The sequence below is a fragment of the Ambystoma mexicanum genome, chromosome 9 (genome assembly GCF_040938575.1).
Source record: "Ambystoma mexicanum isolate Mex_15411 chromosome 9, UKY_AmexF1_1, whole genome shotgun sequence".
NCBI classification, from domain to species: domain Eukaryota; kingdom Metazoa; phylum Chordata; class Amphibia; order Caudata; family Ambystomatidae; genus Ambystoma; species Ambystoma mexicanum.
In genome coordinates this window covers 184856960-184881272 of record NC_090931.1, presented here as the reverse complement: position 1 = coordinate 184881272, position 24313 = coordinate 184856960, and the positions used below count along the sequence as shown (strand labels likewise).

Below are 24313 nucleotides of genomic sequence, written 5' to 3'. Positions count from 1 at the left end.
AACGAAAGAGGAAGGACTTGAGAGTGTTAAAGAGGATAAAGAACATGGTGTGTGATGATCGGTGGAAGGAATCACGTGATTTGTTATTTCATGGCCATCAAAAGAATGAAACTTTCACACAAAAGACATTGTGGGAAATGTAGTTGTCATGATGCCTACCCTAAGGCATCCGGACCAAGCCCATCAGCCCCGGGAGCAGGCATCTAGACATTTAGTAAAACCTCAGCAGCCCCGGCTAGGGGCTATCTGGGTTCAGTCCTGGCACCTTAGGCGCCAGGCTCATAGTAGAAATCAGTCCTGGCGCCTAGGGCGCCAGGCTCATAGTCATTACTTACCTCAGGCAGACCATGCTGCAAATGACTCCAATCCAACATGAATCCTGAAAGGGACTATTTTTCTACAGGGACTATTTTTTACTCGGGTGTGATTCTAGGGACTTCTTACCTGGGACTACTTTTGAGGCTATTTAAACCACGCCCGACTAGCAACACACGCTTCGCGTTATTCTGCATCCAGCAGCGTAACGCTCACCGTGCCTGCAGCTGCATCCAGTATTCTGCCACGCCCACCTCGAATCCGTAGCTCCTAAAACAAAAAGGAAAGAAAGGGACAAGGTTAGAAAACAAACTTATTTCTATTCCACACCTGATTCTGGATCCATCTCGTCTCTGGACCTGTAAAGAAAATCTTTTCTGCACGCGCTGCACCTCCAGCTGCAGCGCCGCGCCATACTCACCAGTCTTCACAGCATCCTTCGGGTCGGCGCTACCTCCATAATTTCTTCGTCAAACTTCAGCACCTAGGAGACAAATGAAAACCACAAGGTGAGCCGAGGGAACCAACAAATATAATTCTTACCACCATAGACTTACCTGATTTACCACCGGAGGCATCCTTTTTTGACTCTCCATATTTTCACGTACCGCATCTGTAAAGAGAGACAAAACAACACGTTTTCCACGTGCAACATTTACCGGACAGCACCGGGTAATACAGACTCTTACCTGAGCGCCACCAGCTGCCACAAGAGCATCTTTTCACGAGCCAGCTGCAAGACAAGAAAGGAAGGGGGGGGAACAAGAGTGAACATCGGACATATTGAACTCTATGAACTTAATACTTACTGATCCTCACCAGGAACCTCAGAGTCAATACTCGCCGGAACTCTCCCGAGCCTTCAAACCAGTGAAGTAACTGGAATCGACGAGCCCCTGCAAATCCACGCAGGATGGAGACCTCATCTTTCAAGAATATAAGGTGAGATTGCTGTGAGGGCATTTCGGAGGTTATTAGTTGGGGAGGACTGTGGGGGTGCCATCACTTGAATCAACAAATGGCTAAATCCATCTCTCCACTTGCAGGAGAATATTTCTACGGGTTGAGCAGACAAGATTAGGAGGGCAGATCCAGTCAGTCATCGCTGCACTACGCATCACGTGGGTGGAGACCGCAGCTGTCCAGGTCTGACCGACGCCCCTGTGGGAGCCAGGTGAGTGTAACAGTAGTTGTGGATGTGCTTATTTTTTGATGATGTAAAGTTTGGTTTGATTTATGCTGGTCGAGTTTGAGTAAAGATTGAGAAGAATATGTCTGTGTCTTGACATAGAAATGTTCTATTTAGTCTCCTTTACAATCAAACAGTAACTTAACACGACTGACTGGTTCATTACACGTACATCCAGTGTATATGTTTGGTGCCAATCCGTGATCCTCCACGATGGCGCTGTGCATTTCCTGAGGGAAGCAGCCTTTCTACATGAGCGTCGCTCATTGGTGCTCGCTGCCTTATCCCTCTCACCAGCTGACCGGTAGGCGGAAGCCGGCTCATTTCATTAAGGCTCTGCGTATAAGGCTCCTGTCGTGAGCCTGTCCAGAGTCGCCAGGCGCCCAAGCCAGTCACTTTGTCCGATTTGCATGCCACCCTGCTCCTAATTGAACCACCTACTACATTCTGCTGAAGCATGCACGTATGCCACCCGCGGCATCCCAACCTTTAGAGCTGCTGGTGAGTGCTGCCTGCTCCGAGTATTCTAACTACATATCGTGATACACCTTTCTCAAACTCAACCTCTACAACGTAGTTTGCTCTATGCGTGGCCACCGCAAGGATTTGCCCTTTTAACGTGCTTAGCTCTTTACTATATTGTACTCGTCCCTACTATGACAAACCTTTCAAAGCTCCCTACCTGCATCTCGCCTAATGAGGCTGTGACACAAGTTGAACGCCCCACGAACTGTGGCTCCTAAGCCTACACCATATTGTACTTCACTGTTCCATGCGGGTATCCGGCCTATGACCTAACCACCGTTGTTACTAACTATCACAAACAATCTGCCTTAGCAACTCCATCACTGAGCTATTGCTGTATGCACTAGTGCCTCCACGTTACTTAACGGTCAGCCCTTGCCTCTAGAATGACTCTAGTATCACTTTGCGAGATGGGCCCTACACTTTTCAAAACTTGCATGTTACAGTATGGTATCAGACATGTTGTGTGCCTTTTACCTATTACCGCCTCCACTTTGATAGCTTGTGATTTACTACATTGCCTGTCATTCCTTAGGCTTGTGCACTTATTCGCCTACAGTTCATATTTCATGATCTATTATATTGCCTTGATCGCTTGTGATTTACTACACTGCCTGTGATTCCTTAGGCTTGTGCGCAGTATCCTCCTACAGCTGATATTTTATGATCTGGCATATTGCCTTGATTGCTTGTGATTTACTACACAGCCTGTGATTCCTTAGGCCTGTGCACAGTATTCGCCACAGTTGATATTTCATGATCTATTATATTGCCTTGATCGCTTGTGATTTACTACACTGCCTGTGATTCCTTAGGCTTGTGCGCAGTATCCGCCTACAGCTGATATTTTATGACCTAGTATATTGCCTTGATTGCTTGTGATTTACTACACCGCCTGTGATTCCTAGGCCTCTGCACATTACTCGCCCACATTTGATATCTTATGATCTATCATATTACCTGCGATACCCAGGCCGCCTGTAAATTATCAGTTCTATTGATGGTTTGTGATTCATTACATTGTTTGCAATACCGATTGATTGATTGCTATCTACATAGGTTTTCCCATAGATTACGATTGTTACCTCCCGTCTGAACTATGTATCCTATGATAGACTTGCTGATATTATTACTGCATACCACGCTAGCTGTAATCCAACAGACCATAGTCACAGGCACCAACATCGTAGGCCAGCAAGCCTTGACCTTGACTAACAAAACGCTCCCTACACAGGAGCTTAAACTAATGCCTCGTCTGCCTCCACTTACAATTGGCCTACAATCATCAGCTATTAATCCTACAAAAATGTTACCTACGTTACGTCTTGATATTAAACCAGACCAATTTTACCATAGTTATGATATGAATATCTCCTCACCACCTGTCCCAACGACAAACGCCTCTATAAGCATATCTAAGAGACCTTGCCCTTTATCCTTGAGAAATAATAGGCTCCATGCCAGACTACCATGACTTTATGAGCCCCGGACCAGCATTTTAACCAATCCATGCCCTACTACCAAAAAGAATACCTTGCAGGCCAAATCTCATTACAGATTAAATAATGCTGCTACGTCTAACATCCAGAATCCCAAATCTAACAATCACTTGAAGAAAAAAGTAAGTCAGACTAAACCTACGGACCATCAGGAAACAAATAATACCACCAATATGAAAGGTGTCCTAATCAATGCTACATCCTTAGTGGCCCATGCCACTGAAATAGCCGACCTGATCTTCATGGACAACCTCAACTTGTTAGCTATTACAGATTCATGGTTGCATGCAGCTGCAGGTCTGGCCCTCTCTTTAGCAGTTCCTGACAACTACCATATTCTAAAATTAGACAGAGCCGACTCCAGAGGAGGAGGCATTGCCCTCATCGCCAAATCTAATCTGGCCATAAGAATAGTCCCGTTACCAACAGTTAAATCCTGCAAAATTCTCACAGCCAAAGTACCTATTTCTAACTTGCGCATGTTAACAATCCACCTAGTGTACAGACCTCCGGGACCCATTGGTACCTTTGAGGAGGATATCTCCATAATAATACTAAAGATTCCTCACACATTTTACTGTTGGGCGATTTCAATCTTGGCTTTAATGATCCCAATGACCAACATGCTCACGCAATGTCTAACACACTCATGGAACATGGATTTACCCAAAGAGTGACCCAGCCTACCCAAGTCAAAGGTAGAACATTAGACTGGGTGGCTGACCTGAACTGTGAAAACTCTATCACCTCCATAACTCCTCAACCTTGGACAGATCACCTCCTGATAGCATTCACCTTAGCAGTAAACAGTCGAGTGTCCAAGGTCAAGCCAATAGCACCGCCAGTCCCTACGAGGAATAAAAGAAATATTGCGGCGGATAAGATTCTACCTCACATTATCCCCTCCCTCGGGTTGAGCGCTCGCTGCTGCGATCTGAGCGTGATCTGCAGGTCGCAGGTTTGAATCCCGGCAAGGCCAACTCAGCCTTTCATCCTTCCGAGGTCGATAAATGAGTACCCATTTCGGTTGGGTGATATTGTATGTAAATATGGGCTCTGTAAAGCGCTTTGGAGTAAGGCGCTATATAAATAACACATCATTATCATTATCAAGCACCTCTGATCCAGATACCTTAGTTGATGCTTACAACATCACTATGTCTAAAGCTCTAGACCTCATTGCCCCACTTAAAATGCGCAAAAGTAAACCTAGGGCTCACCTGAACTCCTGGTTCACGCCACAACTCAAAGCCCTTATATTAGAAAAAAGAAAATTGAAAGCCACTTGGCGACACCATCCATCTGAGGGAAACAAGACTACCCTGTTTAATTTCACTGCCTATTATAAAAAATAAATAATCTGCACTAAAAAAGACACATACAACGAGAGGATTGATAAAGCAAGCTCTAGTACCACTGAATTATTTGTGATTCTAAGAGAAAAGGAAGCTCCAATCCCTCCCACAGACAACGTTGTGAAGGACAAACTCTGGTGTTCTAACATTCAGAACGCCCTAATGAACAAAATTGACTTAATTCAAAATAAGATTGCTGATAAAAAAGCTAACCTGCCAAGCCTTGACACGCATTTTAGAATGTCAAATCACTCTACCAATATACCGGAACAATTTAGATTTTCCAAAGTCTCTATTCTTGAGGTCGAAAATATCATCTCTTCCCTGAAACCATCTAGATGTCAGGAAGACAGCTGTCCGGCCCAGATAATCTAAGATGCAGCCAGAGATCTGACGCCATTCATATCTAAACTAATCAATGCTTCCTTCTCTTCAGGCATTGTTCCAAGTAACCTAAAAGAGTCATGGGTCTTACCCTTGCTAAAAAAACAAACTCTGGACTCTTCAATCCCAACTAATTACAGGCCGATCACAACAGTACCTTTTTTAATTAACATTCTAGATAAAGTAGCCTATCTGCAGATACTGTCATGACCCATAGAACTTGCCCTTTCTGGACCTCCTGGTCCTTATCGCGCCTTGTTACTCCCAACATGGCCGCAACAAGCGACCAGCCTCACACCAGCTTTCACAACGCACACGGCACGTCCTATAAATTGGCCACGCCCCCACGGCCCCGCGCGTCTCAACGCTATCATTAGGTAGTGACTCGACGTGTGTGTGCTGTTCGGCGAATCTCCTATCCAAGATCCTGGTTCCCTTCCTCCTTCCTTCTTCCTTTCCCTCTACTCGACTCCTGGAATCCCCATTCTTAGCGACCGCTACCTACTTCCCTGGACATCCTGGAACAATGGCCTTCCCGGAACTCTGCAGCCGGACGAGACTCGAGCGAGTCTATACAAGACCCGATCCGTCCACAAGAGGAATCCTCCCGCGGAACAGAGCAAGAAGCGATCCCAGGTGAGACGGGGGGAGATTTATGACAGTTTGAGACATCAAACGACCGACACTGATACTGATATGGAGAAAGCAGTCCAGGACCTTATGCGTGGCATGCAAGAGCTCACAACTGAAGTACAGAACTTAAAGCCTGAGAATGCTGCGCTAAAGCAGCTAGTGTTGTCTCGCGACCCCGCTAACAAGGACAGTGTGTTACTTGGTGGAGTGGTGGACAAATATGATGGATCAGCAAAATCCTTACGTGGATTCCTGGATTCGTGCTTGGTGCATTTTACCTTTAAGCCCTATTATTTTTCAACTTCTAGGGCGAAGGTGGGCTTCATTATCTCGCACCTCACAGGGAACGCGTTAACCTGGGCTACGCCCTTAGTCAACTCAGGGGATGCCCTCCTGGATGATTATGATGGATTCATTCAGGCACTCAAGACTATGTTCGACCGCCCAGAACAGGTTTTTAGTGCTCAGGAACGCTTACTTGATTTTCGACAGGGTACCCAGGATATGTTAACATACATTACTAGATTCAAACAACTGGTCAAGGAATCGGATTGGTCCTCTGAAGCAAGTTTCACTCTATTTCGCAGGGGTCTAAACGAGGACATTAAGGATGAATTAGCCCGGATAGCTCGTCCTAGTTCCTTCCAGGCTCTTATGGATCTAGCCCTGCAGATAGACTTTCGAATCCAGGAAAGAAAGGCTGAAAGAAGAAAGACCAAGACACCTTTTCAAAATAATTCCCTTGAGACCTCTGTTAAAACCGATTCAGACCCAACCCCTGACACAGATCCGGAACCCATGCAAATCGGAGCTTTCCGTGGGCCTATTTCCCCTCAAGAAAGGATGAGAAGGATCCACACAGGCCTGTGCATGTATTGTGCCTCGGATAAACATCTTGTTAGAGAATGCCCTCTAGCCCCTCCATGGCGTTCGGGAAACGCCAGCTCCCGATCCTAGATGGAGTGAGGTGTGGGGAGAGAGATGTTTGCTCCACATCAATTACATCCTTGAACTCTCCTGGACAAAATAGTTTGGTGATTCTACAGGCCTTCCTCTCGCCCTCCAAAGACAAGACCTATCCCATTCTAGCCTTGGTGGACTGCGGAGCTATGGGAATTTTCATTGATCAAGACTCGGTAGTTAGTCATCAAATTCCGTATGAGACACGAAACACCATGCAGCCGGTGGAAGCAATTGACGGAAGACCCCTCTCTTCAGGACCCATAAGTCTGCAGACTAAAGAGATCCAACTTTCCATAAATCATCATCAAGAGCGGATTACATTCGACATCATTAAGTCAGCCCATTACCCCATGGTTTTGGGTATGCCCTGGCTACAAAAACACAATCCGTATATCAATTGGACAGCAGGATCATTATTCCTGGGCTCAGAGTTCTGTATGTCCCATTGTCTATCCCTGAACCCTTCCTCGATAACTCCTAAAGAACCTCCAAGAGACCAAGAAACACCACTCATGGTTTCCAATATCATACAAGTTCCAGAGTCCTATCAGGAGTATGCTGATGTATTTTCTACCGCCATAGTCCAAGCATTACCCTCTCACAGGCCTGAAGACTGTGCCATAGATACAGATCCCTCCACTGTAATTCCCTTCGGCTGAATGTTCATCCTTTCTGAACCTGAGAAAAATGCCCTTCGGGAATACCTCGACACCAATCTTGAAAACGGCACCATAAGACCCTCGAAATCTCCAGCGGGTGCTTTGTTGTTCTTCGTTCCCAAGAAGGACACCAAGGAACTCAGACCTTGCCTCGACAATCAAGGCTTAAACCAATGCACCCTCAAAGATCGATACCCACTGCCCCTGATTTCGGATATCCTGGAAGCTGTGACAGGAGCTGTAATTTTCACGAAGCTGGATCTCCGGGGTGCCTACCATTTAATTCGAATCCGGGAAGGGGACGAATGGAAGACAGCCTTTAGAACACCCTTTGGTCACTTTGAACACCTAGTCATGCCTTTTGGACTAGCAAATGCTCCTGCAGTCTTTCAGCGTTTTATGGACAGGGTGTTCTCTGATATGTTGTTCCTCTTCGTCATTGTCTATCTGGATGACATATTGATTTTTTCCAAAGATCCTCTAAAACATGAAGAACACGTAAAGGTAGTACTACAACGTCTTTGTGAAAACAAACTGTTAGCCAAACCCGAAAAATGCTTGTTCCACGTTACTTCTGTTCACTACCTAGGATTCATCCTTAGCCCAGAAGGAATTGGCATGGACCCTTCGAAGGTAAAGGCCATACTGGCTTGACCCGCTCCCACTTCTGTGAAACAGGTGCAATCCTTCCTGGGGCTCGCCAACTTCTACCGGAAGTTTATTTCTACCTTTTCAGAGATTGTTCAGCCAATCGTAGCTCTATTGAAGAAGGACACCCCCTTTATCTGGTCTACATCGCAAGATCAGGCATTCCAACGATTGAAGACGCAGTTCACGCAAGCCCCCATCCTGACCCAACCCGACACAAATCGCCCATTTCTAGTGGAAACGGATGCCTCTAACTACACCATAGGGGCGGTCTTGAAAGAGGAACTTGAGGATGGACTGGAACACCCCATTGCTTACCTTTCACGAACCCTGACCCCCAGTGAGACTCACTATTCCGTCCTGGAAAAGGAACTCTTGGCCATCCGCCAAGCCTTCACTGAATGGCGACACCTACTTCTGGGTGCTAGATATCCAGTTCAGGTCCGCACAGATCATCGGAATCTCCAAATCCTACAGTCTTTGGAGTGCAGGAACAGTCGTTAGGCCCGTTGGGCCTACTTCTTTGCCCAATACCAGTTTCAAATCACTCACGTTCCCGGATCACAAAACATGATTGCTGACGCCTTATCTCGACGTCCAGACTACGCAACCACTGAGGATAAGGCCTATCCTAAGAAGTTTCCCCAAACTATCTTTGTAGCTCAGGCAATCAACCTGTAACGCTCACCTGATTCCCGTAGAGGCGCCGGTCTTGACTGGGCGTATACCGTATCTTCAAAGGTGATGTGTAACACACGGCTGGCTCTTTGGGCTGGACCTCTGTGCACTGTATGTCTGACTCGAAGGGTAAGATGTCTGCAGATAGAAAATATGGGATTAAGGAACTGGGTTATTGAACGTCTCTCTCTTCTTCCCTTTCTCTTCTCCTGTAGAACCCCAAAGGTTAACGCTCTCACCTTAGGTAAGTGAACGCCGTGCTCTCCATCTGCCTCGGGGCAGGGTGCTGTAACCAGTTTCTTCACTGGATAAGGGGAGCAGGCCTCTTGACTTCAGAGGACTGCTGTCCGTCGTTTACTGCACGAACGGTAAGTTTCGAGTAATTCTAATGTCTTTAAAGTCTTTAGTAATGATGTTTCTTGTTTTGCAGGGTTCCGGCGATGGCGGATGACGGGCTGAAGTGAGTTGAAGATGGAGCCCGTGTGATGAATAGAAGCGCCTGGAAGCACGTAAGTAAGCGCTTGTTGCCTGCTTCACGATGCGCTCTAACTGTCTTTTTATTTTGCAGGTACAAGTTCGGAGCGGCTGCAGGGTGCCGGAATACCCACTGGGTTAGATGTGGAAAGGAGTAATGGCACGTGAGTATTAAAGTTCCCCAATGTCTTTAAACGCACCTTGTTTTGTCTTTCAGATGCGGGATGCAGCGCCGAAGGCCTCCGGAGCGTGCGAAGAGTTGGTAAGCTTTTGTCTTTCAGATGCCGGAATGCAGTGTGAAGACCTCCGGAGCGCACGAAGAGTAGGTAAGCCTTTGTCTTTCAGATGCCGGAATGCAGCGCGAGGCGTTGGTGACAGCCGATGGACCAGGTAAGTGAAGAGCTGTCACTGAAGACCGTAATGCTAACCTGTTCTTTCTTGTCTTTATAGGTGTTGCTGAAGACTGGATTCAGGATGGTAAGCCTTTTTCCTTAGGCCCAGGATCAGATGCAGAAGACACGATGAGCGTTCTGCTGCAGAGGATGCAGAATAACGCAAAGCAAGATTCATCCATCGGGTGTGGTTTAAATAGCCTCCTGTAGTGCTTAGGTGTCTCCTTCCACAGCCACGCCTAGGTAAGAAAAGAGTTCCTGGTTTCCAGAAGAGTTCCAGTGTTCTGAATCTAGGGAGTGGCTCCTGCCCCACCCAACAGGAAAAGTAGTTCCAAACAGAAGAGGATCAGAGGCTCAACTGGCAGGCAAGTAAGCAGCATGGTCTGCTGCAGGTAAGTCCACCCAAGCATTATGAGCCCGGCGCTTCTAGCGCTGGGACTGGGCATATTTATGAGCCTGGGGCCACTGGTGCCAGGACTTGGTCCAAAAGGTCCCAATTGGGACTGGTTGGCACTCGGAACCTGGGTTATGGATCTGCTTCCAAGGGAGTTGGGAAAACCCTGACCTTTTGGAAGCAGAGATCATGACAGTACCCCCCCTCAAGGCCCCTCCCAAACCGGGCTTCTCCGGGGGTTTTGGCTTGTCAGGAAATGATCGGTGAAATCTTTTGATTAGGCGAGGAGCGTGGACATATTCAGCAGGTTCCCAGGATCTCTCTTGGGGGCCGTAGCCTTTCCAGTCAATTAGGTAAAATAGTTTAGATTTGGAGATCTTGGAGTCCAGAATGCTTTTGACTTCAAACTCGAGTTCTCCATCAACTAGGATAGGTTTTGGAGATTTAGTTAGTCGGGTTTGAGGTTGCACGGGTTTTAATAGAGAGACGTGGAAGACCGGATGTATCTTCATGTGCGGGGGCAAGTCCAACTTGACCGCTACTGGGTTTACTATGGTAGTGATGGAATAGGGACCAAGGTATCTTGGGTTGAATGTGCGTGGCCCTTTTAGAGGTAGATATTTGGTGGATAACCAGACTTGATCCCCTACTTGATATTGAGGGGCTTCCTTCCGATGTTGATCTGCTCCTTTCTTGTATTGTTCTTTAGCTTTTGAAGGTGAGAAACAGCTTCCTTAAAGGCTTGGGTGATTGTAGAATGCAGGTAGTCTACTGCTGGTGTTTCAAGATCTTGGAGGGGATCCAACTCCGAGGTTCGAGGGTGACTGCCGTACAAAAGAAAAAACGGGGTTTTCCCAGTTCCCGAATGGACAGAGTTATTGTAGGCATATTCGGCTATCCAAAGGATGTCTTTCCAAGTTTTTTCAGTTTGTTGCAGCATGCAGCGTAAATACTGTTCCAGAGTTTGATTGGTCCTCTCGGTTTGTCCGTCGGTCTGAGGGTGGTGACTGGTCGATAGTCTCACATCAATTTGAGCCGACCGACAGCAACTTCGCCAAAAATGAGAAATAAATTGACTACCTCGATCCGAAATTAGAACTGAAGGAAAACCGTGCAGTCGGACGATGTTTTCGAGAAATTCTCGGGCCAGAGTTGCTGCTGTTGGCAAGCCTTTGAGCGGAATGAAATGCGCCATCTTGGAGAATAAGTCCACGATTACTAGAATCGTATTGTATCCGGAGCATTGAGGTAGATCGGTGATGAAGTCCATAGAAAGCGTATGCCAAGGGCGAGGTGGGATGTCAATAGGGCGTAAGAGGCCTGCTGGTCTTTCCTTTTGACTCTTGTTTTGGGCGCATACTCCACAGGACATTATAAAGTCTCTGATATCTTTTTTCCAAGACAGCCACCAGAAGTAGCGCTTGATCTTTTCTGAGGTCTTGGCCATACCGGGATGTCCTTCCATTAAAGAATCGTGATAACAAGAGATTACTTTTTTCTGTAAATCTGTGCTGGGTAAGTATAATCGTTCTTGGAAATACAATAAGTTGTCCTTTACTGCAAAGTCCTTTCCCTGCAGATGCCAATTCTGTATGTCTGCTGGAGTTACAAGTTGCCTGGCTTTATCCTTAACTTCCTCTATGGATTCTGTGGCGATTACACCCAGAATTCTTTGTTCGGGAATGATTGGTACAGGTTTAGGGTTGATCAAGTGTTCTTCCACTCCCATCCGAGAAAGGGCATCAGCTTTACCGTTCTTTGTACCAGGTCGATAGGTAATTATGAAGTCAAACTCGGCAAAGAATAATGCCCAACGGAGTTGTCTAGAGGATTGGGCTTTTGCGGTTTTCAAATATTGCAGGTTTCGGTGATCCGTAATCACAGTAACGGTGTGTCGGGCCCCCAGCAGATAATGCCGCCAATCCTTAAAGGCAGACTTGATAGCCAGAAGTTCCTTGTCAGTAATCGTGTAATTGATTTCAGGAGGCGAGAATTTGCGGGACCAAAATGCCACGGGATGCAACTGATTGGTTACCGGGTCCTTTTGTGATAGAACTGCCCCCATGGCAAGGCTTGAAGCATCAGTTTCCACGATGTAGGGGAGTTCGGGGCGAGGGTGTTTTAAGATTGGTGCAGAGATAAATTTAGTCTTCAAATCCTGGAAAGCTTGTTCCGTCTCGGTAGACCATTCAAAACGTTTGTTTTTCTTTAACAAGGCAGTGATGGGCTGGACTATTCGAGAGAATTCGGGGATAAACCTGCGGTAAAAGTTAGCGAAGCCTAACATGCTTTGCACACCTTTTACGGAGGATGGTGATGGCCATTTGAGAACTGCATCGACCTTCTTTGAATCCATACGCACTCCGCCAGGTGATAATATGAATCCCAAGAATTCAACTTCAGTCACGTTGAAAACACATTTTTCCAATTTAGCGAAACGTTTGTGTTGACGCAATCTTTCGAGGACCATTTTCACGTGTTTCCGATGTTCAGATTCCGATGAAGAATAAACGAGGATGTCTTCAATGTAAACAACAACACACACATCTATGAGCTCTCTGAGGACATCGTTCATAAAATATTGAAAGGCGGCCGGGGCATTGCAAAGTCCGAAGGGCATGACCTGATATTCAAATAGCCCATACTTGGTGCGGAAGGCCGTCTTCCATTCATCGCCCTCTTTTACTCGTACCAAGTGGTAAGCTCCTCTAAGATCCAGCTTTGTATATATGCATGCTTTTCTGACTTGGTCCAGGAGTTCAGGGATCAAAGGTAACGGATATCTATTCTTAACGGTGATCTGGTTCAGGGAGCGATAATCTATACAAGTTCTAAGGTCTCCTTCCTTTTTTGGAATGAAGAACAAAGCTGAAGAAGCAGGGGACTTGGAAGGACGAATAAACCCATTTGCCAGGTATTGATCCAGGTATTGTCGAAGGTGAAGGTTCTCAGGCTCGGTGAGGGCATAAATTCTACTACAAGGAGGAGTAGATCCAGGTATCAGGTCTACCTGGCAGTCATAAGACCTATGAGGAGGTAGAGAGTTAGCCTGATCCTTCCGGAAAACATCTTGGTATTCTAGGTATTCGGGAGGTAACTGGGGAGTCTCTGAAGAAATTGCTGCCAGTGCAACACCAGGTGGAGGGTGACAAGTAGAGACACATTCTGGAAACTGGACCGTTCTTGCTCGCCAATCGATCAGAGGATTGTGTTTCTCTAACCAAGGTATTCCTAGAATAATCTGAAACTGAGGGGCCTTGATCACATCGAACACGATCTTCTCATGGTGTCCATCTTGACTTACTAGCGTCACCTCTTGAGTGGTATGCGTTACTGGCCCGGAGGCTATCTCCGTACCATCCACCGTAGTAATGACGTCCTTTAAAGCCTTGGGACAAAGAGTTAGATTCATCCTCAAAACCATTTCATGATCCACATAATTGCCGATGGCACCGCTGTCGACGTAAGCTTCAATTGCATGTAATCGATCCGGATTATCAGGGCTAATGAGGACCATAGGTATCACGAAATGCGAGGTCACGGAACTGGTTTTCACGCTCGGCAAGAGGACCTCTATTCTTGTCGGGCGAGGTCGTTTCCCTGCTCAGAGTTTGTAACTTTGGTAACTGCAGCTCCTACTGCCTTCTTGGCAGGTTTCACCGGACAGTCTCGAAGAAAGTGCCCTGAGTTTCCGCAATAGAGGCATAATTGCAACTGTTTTCTCCTTTCCCGCTCCTTTTGTGTTAGAGGACCTTTCAGACCCCCTATTTGCATGGATTCCCCGGAGTCTACTCCTTTGGACGGAGTTGGCGGTTTGGAAAATACTCGAGCATCAAACTTGGAACGATCGGCCTTCCTGTTCTGCAGTCTGTGATCTATTTGAACGACTAAGTCTATATAGTCCGAACAATCTTGTGGGGGATTCACTACTTGGGCTAACACATCTTTGAGCTCTCCACGTAGACCTCTATAAAACAGCGTAATCCTTTTGTCCTCAGGCCATTGAGTTTCCACTATCAGTCTGTTGAAAGACGCAATATAAGCCAAAAGGTCTTGATTACCTTGTCGCAACGAAAGAAGCTCATTGTCCAAGGCCTGCCCCTGTGAATGTCTTGCGAACAGTTTTTCCATACTGAGCTGAAAAGCTTGAAAATCATGGAGGACCGGATCATCTTGATTTACTAGAGGGATCGACCAGTCTGCCGCATTGCCACTAAGGTACGAAAGCACGAAAGCTACTTTAGCTTGATCAGTTGGAAAGGCTGCTGGCCGGCATAAGAAATGCAACCGGCACTGATTGATAAATACTGCAAACCTCTTTGGGTCACCAGAAAATCGTTCGGGCGGAGCCAGAGGTACATTCCCAGGTAGGTTGATCTGCACTGGATTCATAGAGGATGTAGAAGGAAGATTTCCCCCAGATGCGGGTAACGGGGTCTGTCCGGCTTGTGACTGTAGCAATTGTCTAGCGAGATCATCTGTTCGCTCCTTGGAAATAATCAGTTCCCTTCTTAGAGCGTTCGTTTCCTGACGGGCTGCATGCACTTCTGCCCTTAGTTCCCCAAGTAACTGGGCTAGCTGGTCGGTATCCGAGGTTTCCATAGCGCCCGGACGGGAGTTTTGTGGTAGGCTTTGCGTTCTGTAACGCTCACCTGATTCCCGTAGAGGCGCCGGTCTTGACTGGGCGTATACCGTATCTTCAAAGGTGATGTGTAACACACGGCTGGCTCTTTGGGCTGGACCTCTGTGCACTGTATGTCTGACTCGAAGGGTAAGATGTCTGCAGATAGAAAATATGGGATTAAGGAACTGGGTTATTGAATGTCTCTCTCTTCTTCCCGTTCTCTTCTCCTGTAGAACCCCAAAGGTTAACGCTCTCACCTTAGGTAAGTGAACGCCGTGCTCTCCATCTGCCTCGGGGCAGGGTGCTGTAACCAGTTTCTTCACTGGATAAGGGGAGCAGGCCTCTTGACTTCAGAGGACTGCTGTCCGTCGTTTACTGCACGAACGGTAAGTTTCGAGTAATTCTAATGTCTTTAAAGTCTTTAGTAATGATGTTTCTTGTTTTGCAGGGTTCCGTCGATGGCGCATGACGGGCTGAAGTGAGTTGAAGATGGAGCCCGTGTGATGAATAGAAGCGCCTGGAAGCACATAAGTAAGCGCTTGTTGCCTGCTTCACGATGCGCTCTAACTGTCTTTTTATTTTGCAGGTACATGTTCGGAGCGGCTGCAGGGTGCCGGAATACCCACTGGGTTAGATGTGGAAAGGAGTAATGGCACGTGAGTATTAAAGTTCCCCAATGTCTTTAAACGCACCTTGTTTTGTCTTTCAGATGCGGGATGCAGCGCCAAAGGCCTCCGGAGCGTGCGAAGAGTTGGTAAGCTTTTGTCTTTCAGATGCCGGAATGCAGTGTGAAGACCTCCGGAGCGCACGAAGAGTAGGTAAGCCTTTGTCTTTCAGATGCCGGAATGCAGCGCGAGGCGTTGGTGACAGCCGATGGACCAGGTAAGTGAAGAGCTGTCACTGAAGACTGTAATGCTAACCTGTTCTTTCTTGTCTTTATAGGTGTTGCTGAAGACTGGATTCAGGATGGTAAGCCTTTTTCCTTAGGCCCAGGATCAGATGCAGAAGACACGATGAGCGTTCTGCTGCAGAGGATGCAGAATAACGCAAAGCAAGATTCATCCATCGGGTGTGGTTTAAATAGCCTCCTGTAATGCTTAGGTGTCTCCTTCCACAGCCACGCCTAGGTAAGAAAAGAGTTCCTGGTTTCCAGAAGAGTTCCAGTGTTCTGAATCTAGGGAGTGGGTCCTGCCCCACCCAACAGGAAAAGTAGTTCCAAACAGAAGAGTATCAGAGGCTCAACTGGCAGGCAAGTAAGCAGCATGGTCTGCTGCAGGTAAGTCCAGCCAAGCATTATGAGCCCGGCGCTTCCAGCGCTGGGACTGGGCATATTTATGAGCCAGGTGCCACTGGCGCCAGGACTGGGTCCAAAAGGTCCCAATTGGGACTGGTTGGCACTCGGAACCTGGGTTATGGATCTGCTTCCAAGGGAGTTGGGAAAACCCTGACCTTTTGGAAGCAGAGATCATGACACAACCTCCTGGAAGAAATCCGAGCGCAAACCCAGTCCTCTGACCTCTGGAAGGAGATTTCAAGGAAGAATCCATGGAATCTAAGAGTCAAAGAAGAATATCTATTCAAGGACAATGCACTGGTCATTCCTACGCAGAAATTACAACACAAGATAATAAACCTCTGCCATGATACCCCTCACTCCGGTCATCATGGTATAACTAACACCCTCCATCTTATACAAAGACAGTTTTGGTGGCCTCAAATGAAGACCGACGTACAACAGTACGTCAAGGCTTGTACTGTCTGCAGTCAAAACAAACATGGTAACAAGAGACCGGCGGGTCTTCTACTGCAACCATTGCCAACAAGACCATGGGAGTTTATTGCTACAGACTACTTCATTGTGGAGTTAATACCTTCCCGAGGGTACACGACCATCATGGTAACCATAGACTTGTTCACCCATATGGTTCATTTCACACCTCTGTATAAGCTACCATCCTCCTCAGAACTTGCTGGAATCTTCCTGGAACATATTTTCCGTCTCCATGGACTTCCTTCCAAGATCATATCGGACCGAGGACCTCAATATGTCTCACAATTCTGGAAACATCTCTGTCGCATTCTAGGGATCCAACGCGCTCTCTCATCAGGTTATCACCCACAAACCAACGGAGCCACGGAACATGTAAATCAAACTCTGGAGCAATATCTTTGTTGTTTTGCCACCAAGGTTCAGGATGACTGGTCTCTCCTCATACCCCTGGCTGAGTTTGCCTACAACAATTCTGATCACTCTGCACTCAAGGTCAGCCCTTTCTATTGCAGTCAAGGTTTTCACCCGTCCGTTTTACCTTCTGTTCTTCCACATCCCACTCCAGTACCTACTCTCAACTCTTGGATACAGACTCTCATCAACATTCACAAGGAAGCCAAGGAACATTTGAAAGAGGCCCAAACACGCACTAAGCTCTATGCGGATTCCAAGAGAAGACCAGCGCCCTCCTATTCTGTTGGTGATCAAGTCTGGTTGTTCTCGAAACTATTGCCCCGACATCTACGCCCAAACAAATTGGCTCCTCGGTACTATGGACCATTTTCCATAAAGGAGGTTCCTGGAAGAAAATACACCCAGTTTTTCACACCTCCCTATTGAAACCTTACATCCAATCCTCCCGAAAATCGTGCAGGCCCAGTCCTGTTGTTGTGAATGATCAGCTAGAATATGAAGTGTCCCGAATATGCGATTTCAGGTATAAACGGGGTCGACTTCAATACCTGGTTGAATGGATAGGATACCCTCCTAGCGAGAGAACCTGGGAACCAGTTTCTAACTTAAATACCCCTCGAGTGCTTAGAAGATTCCATCGCATACACCCGGGCAAGCCTGGTGGAACAGGTCTTCGGAGGAGGCATGCTGTCATGACCCATAGAACTTGCCCTTTCTGGACCTCCTGGTCCTTATCGCCCCGGGGCTTGTATTCCTTGTTACTCCCAACATGGCCGCAACAAGCGACTAGCCTCACACCAGCTTTCACGACGCACACGGTTCGTCCTATAAATTGGCCGCGGCCCCGCGCGTCTCAACGCTATCATTAGGTAGTGACTCGACGTGTGTGTGCTGTTCGGCGAATCTTCTATCCAAGATCCTGGTTCCCTTCCTTCTTCCTTTCCCTCTACTCGACTCCTGGAAACCCCATTCTTAGCGACCGCTACCTACTTCCCTGGACATCCTGGAACAACGGCCTTCCCGGAACTCTGAACGCGCTCTGCAGCCGGACGAGACTCGAGCGAGTCTATACAAGACCCGATCCATCCACAAGAGGAATCCTCCCGCGGAACAGAGCAAGAAGCGATCCCAGGTGAGACGGGGGAGATTTATGACAGATACAGAAGTATCTAGAAACCAACCATCTCTTATGTGTCTGCTAGTCGGGCTTTAGGCCACCACATGGCACGGAAATGGCACTAATCGACTTAAAAGCTCAAATTGATGAGTTTAAGGACAAACTGAAAACTGCCTTGCTACTTCTCCTTGGCTTGTCCGCCACCTTTGACTTGGTGGACCATAAGGTTTATGTAAACTCCTTGCCTCAGCGGCTCACTTTTCCAAGGACGCGATAGCCAGGGTCCAATCTTCTTCGAATAATAGGACCATGAGAGTCTTCTCTCCGTCAGCTGCCGCAGATCCTATCCCAATAACTTGCGGCGTACCGCAAGGCTCCTGCATCTCTCCAACAATGTACAATATATTGACAAAGCGCTTGTTTGACAAATTGGACAGTCTGGGTGGCACCTACACCTATTATGCAGATGACACGCGGCTACTCATACCCCTTTCGGGCGACTACGATAAGGACACGGCTATTGTGAATAAAATATACCTAATCATTCACGCATGGATGGCAGCCCATGGCCTATGCCTGAATGATGACAAAACTGAGCTCCTGATTCTTGGAACTGTCGCCAACCTGAAAAAACTTTGTACCAACTACGCCGCCTTCAATATTGACAGGAACACTATTAAGGTTGTAAAGGAAGTAAAAGCCTTAGGTTTTTACCTTGATTCTGCTTTAACCTTGAGTAAACAAGTCAATACTATGGCATCGGCAACAGCGTATACTTGCAAGTTAATCAGGACCTGCAGGCCGTTCCTATCTAAAGCGAGCTGCATTATCCTAGCCAACGTCTTTATACTCTCAAAACTGGACTACTGCAATGCCTTACTGTGTGAGTAAGTACATTGTGAATAAAATTCAAATCTTACAGAATAATGGACTTAGAATGGCACTAAGCATTCCAAACAGAGAGCAATTCTCAGAGTTGAGGAGACAAAACAACTGGCTGTCCATCAATGACAGAATCTTGCTTAAAACAGTCTCCCTTAGATACAAATGCCTCAACAATGACGCACCACTTCACCTGGCGGAGAGAATAGTTATGAAATCTACATCTCGCCCCACTAGAATAGCTAACTCCTTCTGCCTGGTCATACCCAGATTCAAACTAAAAAATCTGGAGGAAGTAGCTTCCCTGTCATGGCAGCACAGACCTGAAACGCACGCCCACATTCCTTGGAACCAATCCTTCCACAATTTTTGGCGCAATACTTTAAACTGGATGAGAACTAACGACAAGTGATTTCCATTGCATCCCTTGTACTCAATACTGTCTTATGTAATATAGTTATCACCCCTGCTCATCACCAACTTGCTGCCTTTCTCTATTTACCATTGATGTATGTAACATAGTGTCCTTACCTCTATTCTGTCATGTATTTCCTATACATTCCAATTTGTATCAAGTGTATATCCTATTCTGCATGTCTGTAAACACGAAGATTAAGGTAAACTTGTGACCTTTTGCGCCCAGATACCTGTGGGTTCGCGCCATACAAATAAAATAAACAAACAAAAATATGATACGCTTTGTTTAATTTGTTTATCTTTCATGGGTGGGACTATTTTACATTCCTGTTGGGTCTCAATCAAATTTCGTTTATTTTAAGTTTAATACATTTTTATTGAAATTTAAATAAATACAAAGGTAAATTCAATTGTCCATACATTAAATAAAGTAAAACAGGACTCAATCACGGGATTCTGCTGAAAGAGTAGACAAAAGAAAACGTTTATCAATCACAGTTCATTTCTGTATATGCCTTAGCATCACTCACATTTGGTTAGTTTTAAAACATTTATTAAAAAAAATATTTGAACACATAAAAAGAATTCTAGTGCCAGAGACTCGTCCTGGCTATTACCGCCGGTAGGGGCGGCACTGATTTCCTTGTCTAGCTTTACAACAGCCTTCCGTCTCGTTGGTCGCGGAAGTAGGCTTGCTCTCGCAGTAAGGGGCGGTGCGCTTCCCTTTGCTAGCTGACCGACCCTGAGACAGTCTGTCTTGCTCTCGCTGGTTGTAAGGCGCTCTTTCCGTTCTCCGACTCACCTGCTCGCTCACGGTCACCTCTCATACCCCTCAGCCATGGCCCAGGCAGCGCAAAGACTCCTCAAGACAGTGACTACCCGGGGCCCGCAGCTCGTGGGCGGTGAGAACCGGGTGGATAGGCAAAGTCCGTAGGGTGGGGTGGGGGGGAGGGAGGGAAGTGGTAGGGTGGGGTGTATGGGCTGCGTCAATTGAAAAGGGTGACTGACGGATGGTTGGATAACTGGAATTGTGTCTGCATGATGGGTGTATTAGTTGCTTCTTGAGACAGGGGGTTTGGGGGGTGGATAGTGGTTGTCTTGGGGCTGTCACTCTTGTTTGGTAGAGGTGGATAACCTCGTGGGCAGAGGTGAGTGCTGACATTGGTTGGGGGTGTGTATGATGAAGGAAATGCACGATTCACTGGGTGCTCTGAGAATCTAGTCAGTTTAAACTTTCATTTGAAATGCGTTCCTGTCTTTGGCACCCTTCGAAGGTCGCTCTAGCGTCATTGTCGGCTTGCTATACGTATTTTCTGACCTTGAGATTTGCGTTGAAATCCATTCGACTGGATTAACGTCTGGGGAATCTAGTCAATTATTTAGGCATTTTTGTTAAATGTGACATATAGGTCTGTCCCTCTAAACGAAGGCAACCCAGCAATTAGGGGGTAATTGGTAAAAGTCCACAATGCTGGAGAGGGGCTGAGGTTGAAACTCTCCTCGGTTCAAAAGAGGATGGTTCCGAGGGACTGTTTGTACTGGAGTGAGGTCAGGGGTGGAAGGACGGTGAGGGCTGGAGGACAGTTTTGAAAAATTGGTTGCGTTGAGTAAAAAGATAGTTGCCGCGCCCACAAACTACATATTGCTCCTGTTTTTTGTTACAAGCAGTCTTCCTACTCATTTTTGAAAGCCCCCTCCCCGGGTATCTTTTAGGCGCCCCTTAGAGATATAAAGACCACTGCACAAATACCAGGAGGATGTATATCATACCTTTTTATTGGATTCCATATGTCACCCCAATTGAGAAGATATTTAGTTTCACAAAAGAATACTTATCCGAAGGTGTGAGCCATCTAAGGGTTGAGTGAGTAGAGCAATGAATACGTCTTTGGTGTCATAGCAGATATATTACTATGAGCAGGACAGGCTTATTCCCCCTGGCACTGTATATTTGTTGCTGCTGCTTGTTCAGGAATGCATGTACTATAACACACGGCTCTCACAGGTGATTAATTTGACTCTTTATTTAGCACCCATTTCCCATCGTCACCCCTGGCTGAGTGCCATGGAAGAGGGTTGACTTCCACTTCCTTAATTTTGGAGGCGCTTTTGAGCCTTGCCCAACTAGTGGCTGGCTCTGCCATTGGGTGAGGTCATTGGACAAGAGTATGACTTGCTGGTTGGGGTAGTGTGCTCAGAGTGGAGAGTTTCATTTGTTGGATTCATGGCCTGGAGGAGGTTGGTGTGATTATTAGTTGGTTGCTCATCTGGAAGGACGGTTTTGGGCTCCTTGGATGCGTCTGTGGATTTCTGGGTGGGTTCTTTGGCTGGGTCCATAGGACAGGGTTAAGGTAATTGCCAGGAATAAGCTGGTTTTCAAAAATTGATTAGAATTGTACTAATTTAAAATGTTTTCGATTAGCAATCAAACTTATTTAATTAGTCGTCTTGTACTCCTTTTTTTTAAATGTCGCCTTAAGTTATTTGTGTCAAGACACAAAATTGGCAACAATACATCATTTTTGTGTACTGCTGAAGTAAGACGGTGAAAGGAGAGTAAAAGATTAGTTGTATGAATGGACAAACAAGTGGATCTGAAAACGTTTTCTGTGCAGCTGGGTGCAGTCAGTGTTGCACAGGCCAGTGTCCTTCATATTGTATGCTTTGCCCATCATTTGCTGTATAAGGAGAAGTTCAGAAGTTTCATAAAGCCGAAAGGTTCACAATGTTAAAGGAAAGCCATAGCCTGAGATTAAGGGCATAATTCAGAGAGCATTTTCCAATGGGTTTTTGCCATTATAAAGCACTTCTGTGAATTGGATCTTAAGTATGCAGTATTGTCTTGTGATGGGCAGGGTGGGTAATCGTCAACTTCAGGGGAAAGATGGCTTGTTCCTTGTCATTTATGTAAACTGTTCTCAATACAGCGTTAATTACCACTTTCTGCAGGCATGATAGGGTTAACAGTGCTCAAGCCCGAGTCGGATAAGCTCAAGTTCAGAATTCCTGCCCTGCGCATACATGAAAGCAATATTTATCGCCATTGGCACGTATATTTATTTTTAATCTACTTTTCTACACACCTGTCAGGTTCCAGCAAGTGATGGTATTCGACTGAGAGATGTAGGCAATTGGTAGATTAGACAGAGCTGTTATGTCTTTTCCTTAATTTAATATAGGTTACGACAGTGGTTCTGTCCTTACCCAGTTTTGGTTTTGGGGTCTGCTCGTTCATTAGGCACATGTGTATTCTTCAGTATTGTCTTCACTCTTCATTGTGGTCTGCAAGATACTACCAGAAACAAGACCCTTCTGCCATCCTGATTTTGGCTTGTAAACATCCACTCCACAAGTGATTGTGCACTTAGAATCTGCCTGCCCCTCTCACTGTTTTGGTATTGTTGGCCGCCTGCCCCTTGAAATGGCTTGTGCTTTGCACTGGCTTGCAGCAGCTGGAGCTTCATTGTATTTTATTTGAGCGTTTATACAGTGCACCAAGCTTAAAGGGCATCTGGGCACTAGTTACATCTATAGGTACAGTTGCATGGGTAGGTGTAGTTCAAGCCAGTGGAAGATGCTGATTAGTTAAACATGAGTCTTTAGTTTTTTTTTTCCTGAAGAGATGGTAGGACGACTCAGAGCTGGTGAAAAGGGATCCAGAGGGGAGAGTTTTTGGTATTTCGTTGCTGAAGTGATTTTTAATATATATATATATATATATATATATATAAGCTGAAATAGTGGGCTCTGGCTGTCCGCCTTTCTTGAAAACCCGTCATCTATGGTTACAAGATTGGTCAGAAGGAGAACAGATCATTGGACTTTTGTCTGGAGCAATGCTGTCCAATCGGATTTGTGGCAGGGATCCGTTTAGGGGATAAGTAGCAAAAATAAACTATATGAATGAGCAATAATACTTGTCAGGTGGGTCATGAATAAACTTTCCATGGTTACGATCAAAGCATCACTCCAACTTCAATAAATTGAGAAGTAAACTACTTTTCTTTTTGTGAGATTAAGTGGACGGTTTTAACTGAAGCTACTGTCAAAGCTGCTGTTCTATTTGAAGGCTTTGGGATGGTAACTGCTGTGATGTCGCACAACACTCTTTATAGCCCCTAGACAAGTGTTTCAGTTCCTAGGGTAGGCGGTTGAATTTGACCAGCAACGTTGCATGGGATTAGCTAAGAGAACTGACATGTCTGTCGTCGGACCACAGTGGGTATCCATGGTGGCACTAGCTACGTTAATGAAGCGGTCTGCAGTGCAGATAACCAGGGTTATACATTTCAAGGTGCAAGCTATTAGCCAGTTACATTCAAAAGTAACTCCTCATAATTCAGGGATCCAAGATGGCTGCCGACACAAGGTAGACTTGTCGACTGCTGCTCCCGGTCTCTGGCAGTACTGAATCGGCGGCCCCCCTGACGGCTGAGTGCACGGTATGGCACAGGGGAATCTCCCAGGAGTGAGGAGATGCCACCCGTAACACAAAAAATTGGGATGCAGTACTTCAAACATGTTGAGCTTTGAGCACGTTGAGAAGCAAGCTGGGAAGACCACGGCATGCGGAAGAGGGAGCTGCCTGCCAGTTTCCAGAGAGATTCCGGAGCGGAGACCTGGTGAGCGACTGGGAGGAAGGCTGCCCCCCACAGTAGGACCGGGGCAAAGGTGTCGAGGGAGCGACACACAATAGCTCCCGGGGTGGCTGTGGGGGAGGTCTGATAACCGATTGCCAGAGACACGAGAGTGGAGGATTTGGCACCCCACAGACCTCCAGTCACACGGGGAGGCAGTGGGGGAGAACCAGAAGAAACAAAACGGGCACAGCGATATTGGAGAGCACCTCAGCCCCTTGCACGGAGGAAGCCAAGGTGGGAGTGCGTGCAACCTAGGGAGGTCTGCTGATAACTGACAGAGGGTGAGGGCGGAGGCTGGTGGCCCATGCGGACACCGCCGCAGGCTCCAGAACGAGGAATC

The 24313-nt window shown here is 46.6% G+C and overlaps 1 protein-coding gene across 1 annotated transcript in view; it reads left to right on the top strand.

The window, feature by feature from the left end:
* Positions 1–20058: 20058 nt before the first annotated feature.
* The window catches only part of ATP5MG (ATP synthase membrane subunit g), a 31863-nt gene continuing 27608 nt past the window's right edge, over positions 20059–24313 (top strand). Inside the window, exon 1 of the mRNA XM_069614438.1 lies at positions 20059–20235. Within this exon, the coding sequence (XP_069470539.1) occupies positions 20172–20235 (64 nt within the window). The 5' untranslated portion in view covers positions 20059–20171. The remainder of the gene's footprint in view (positions 20236–24313) is intronic.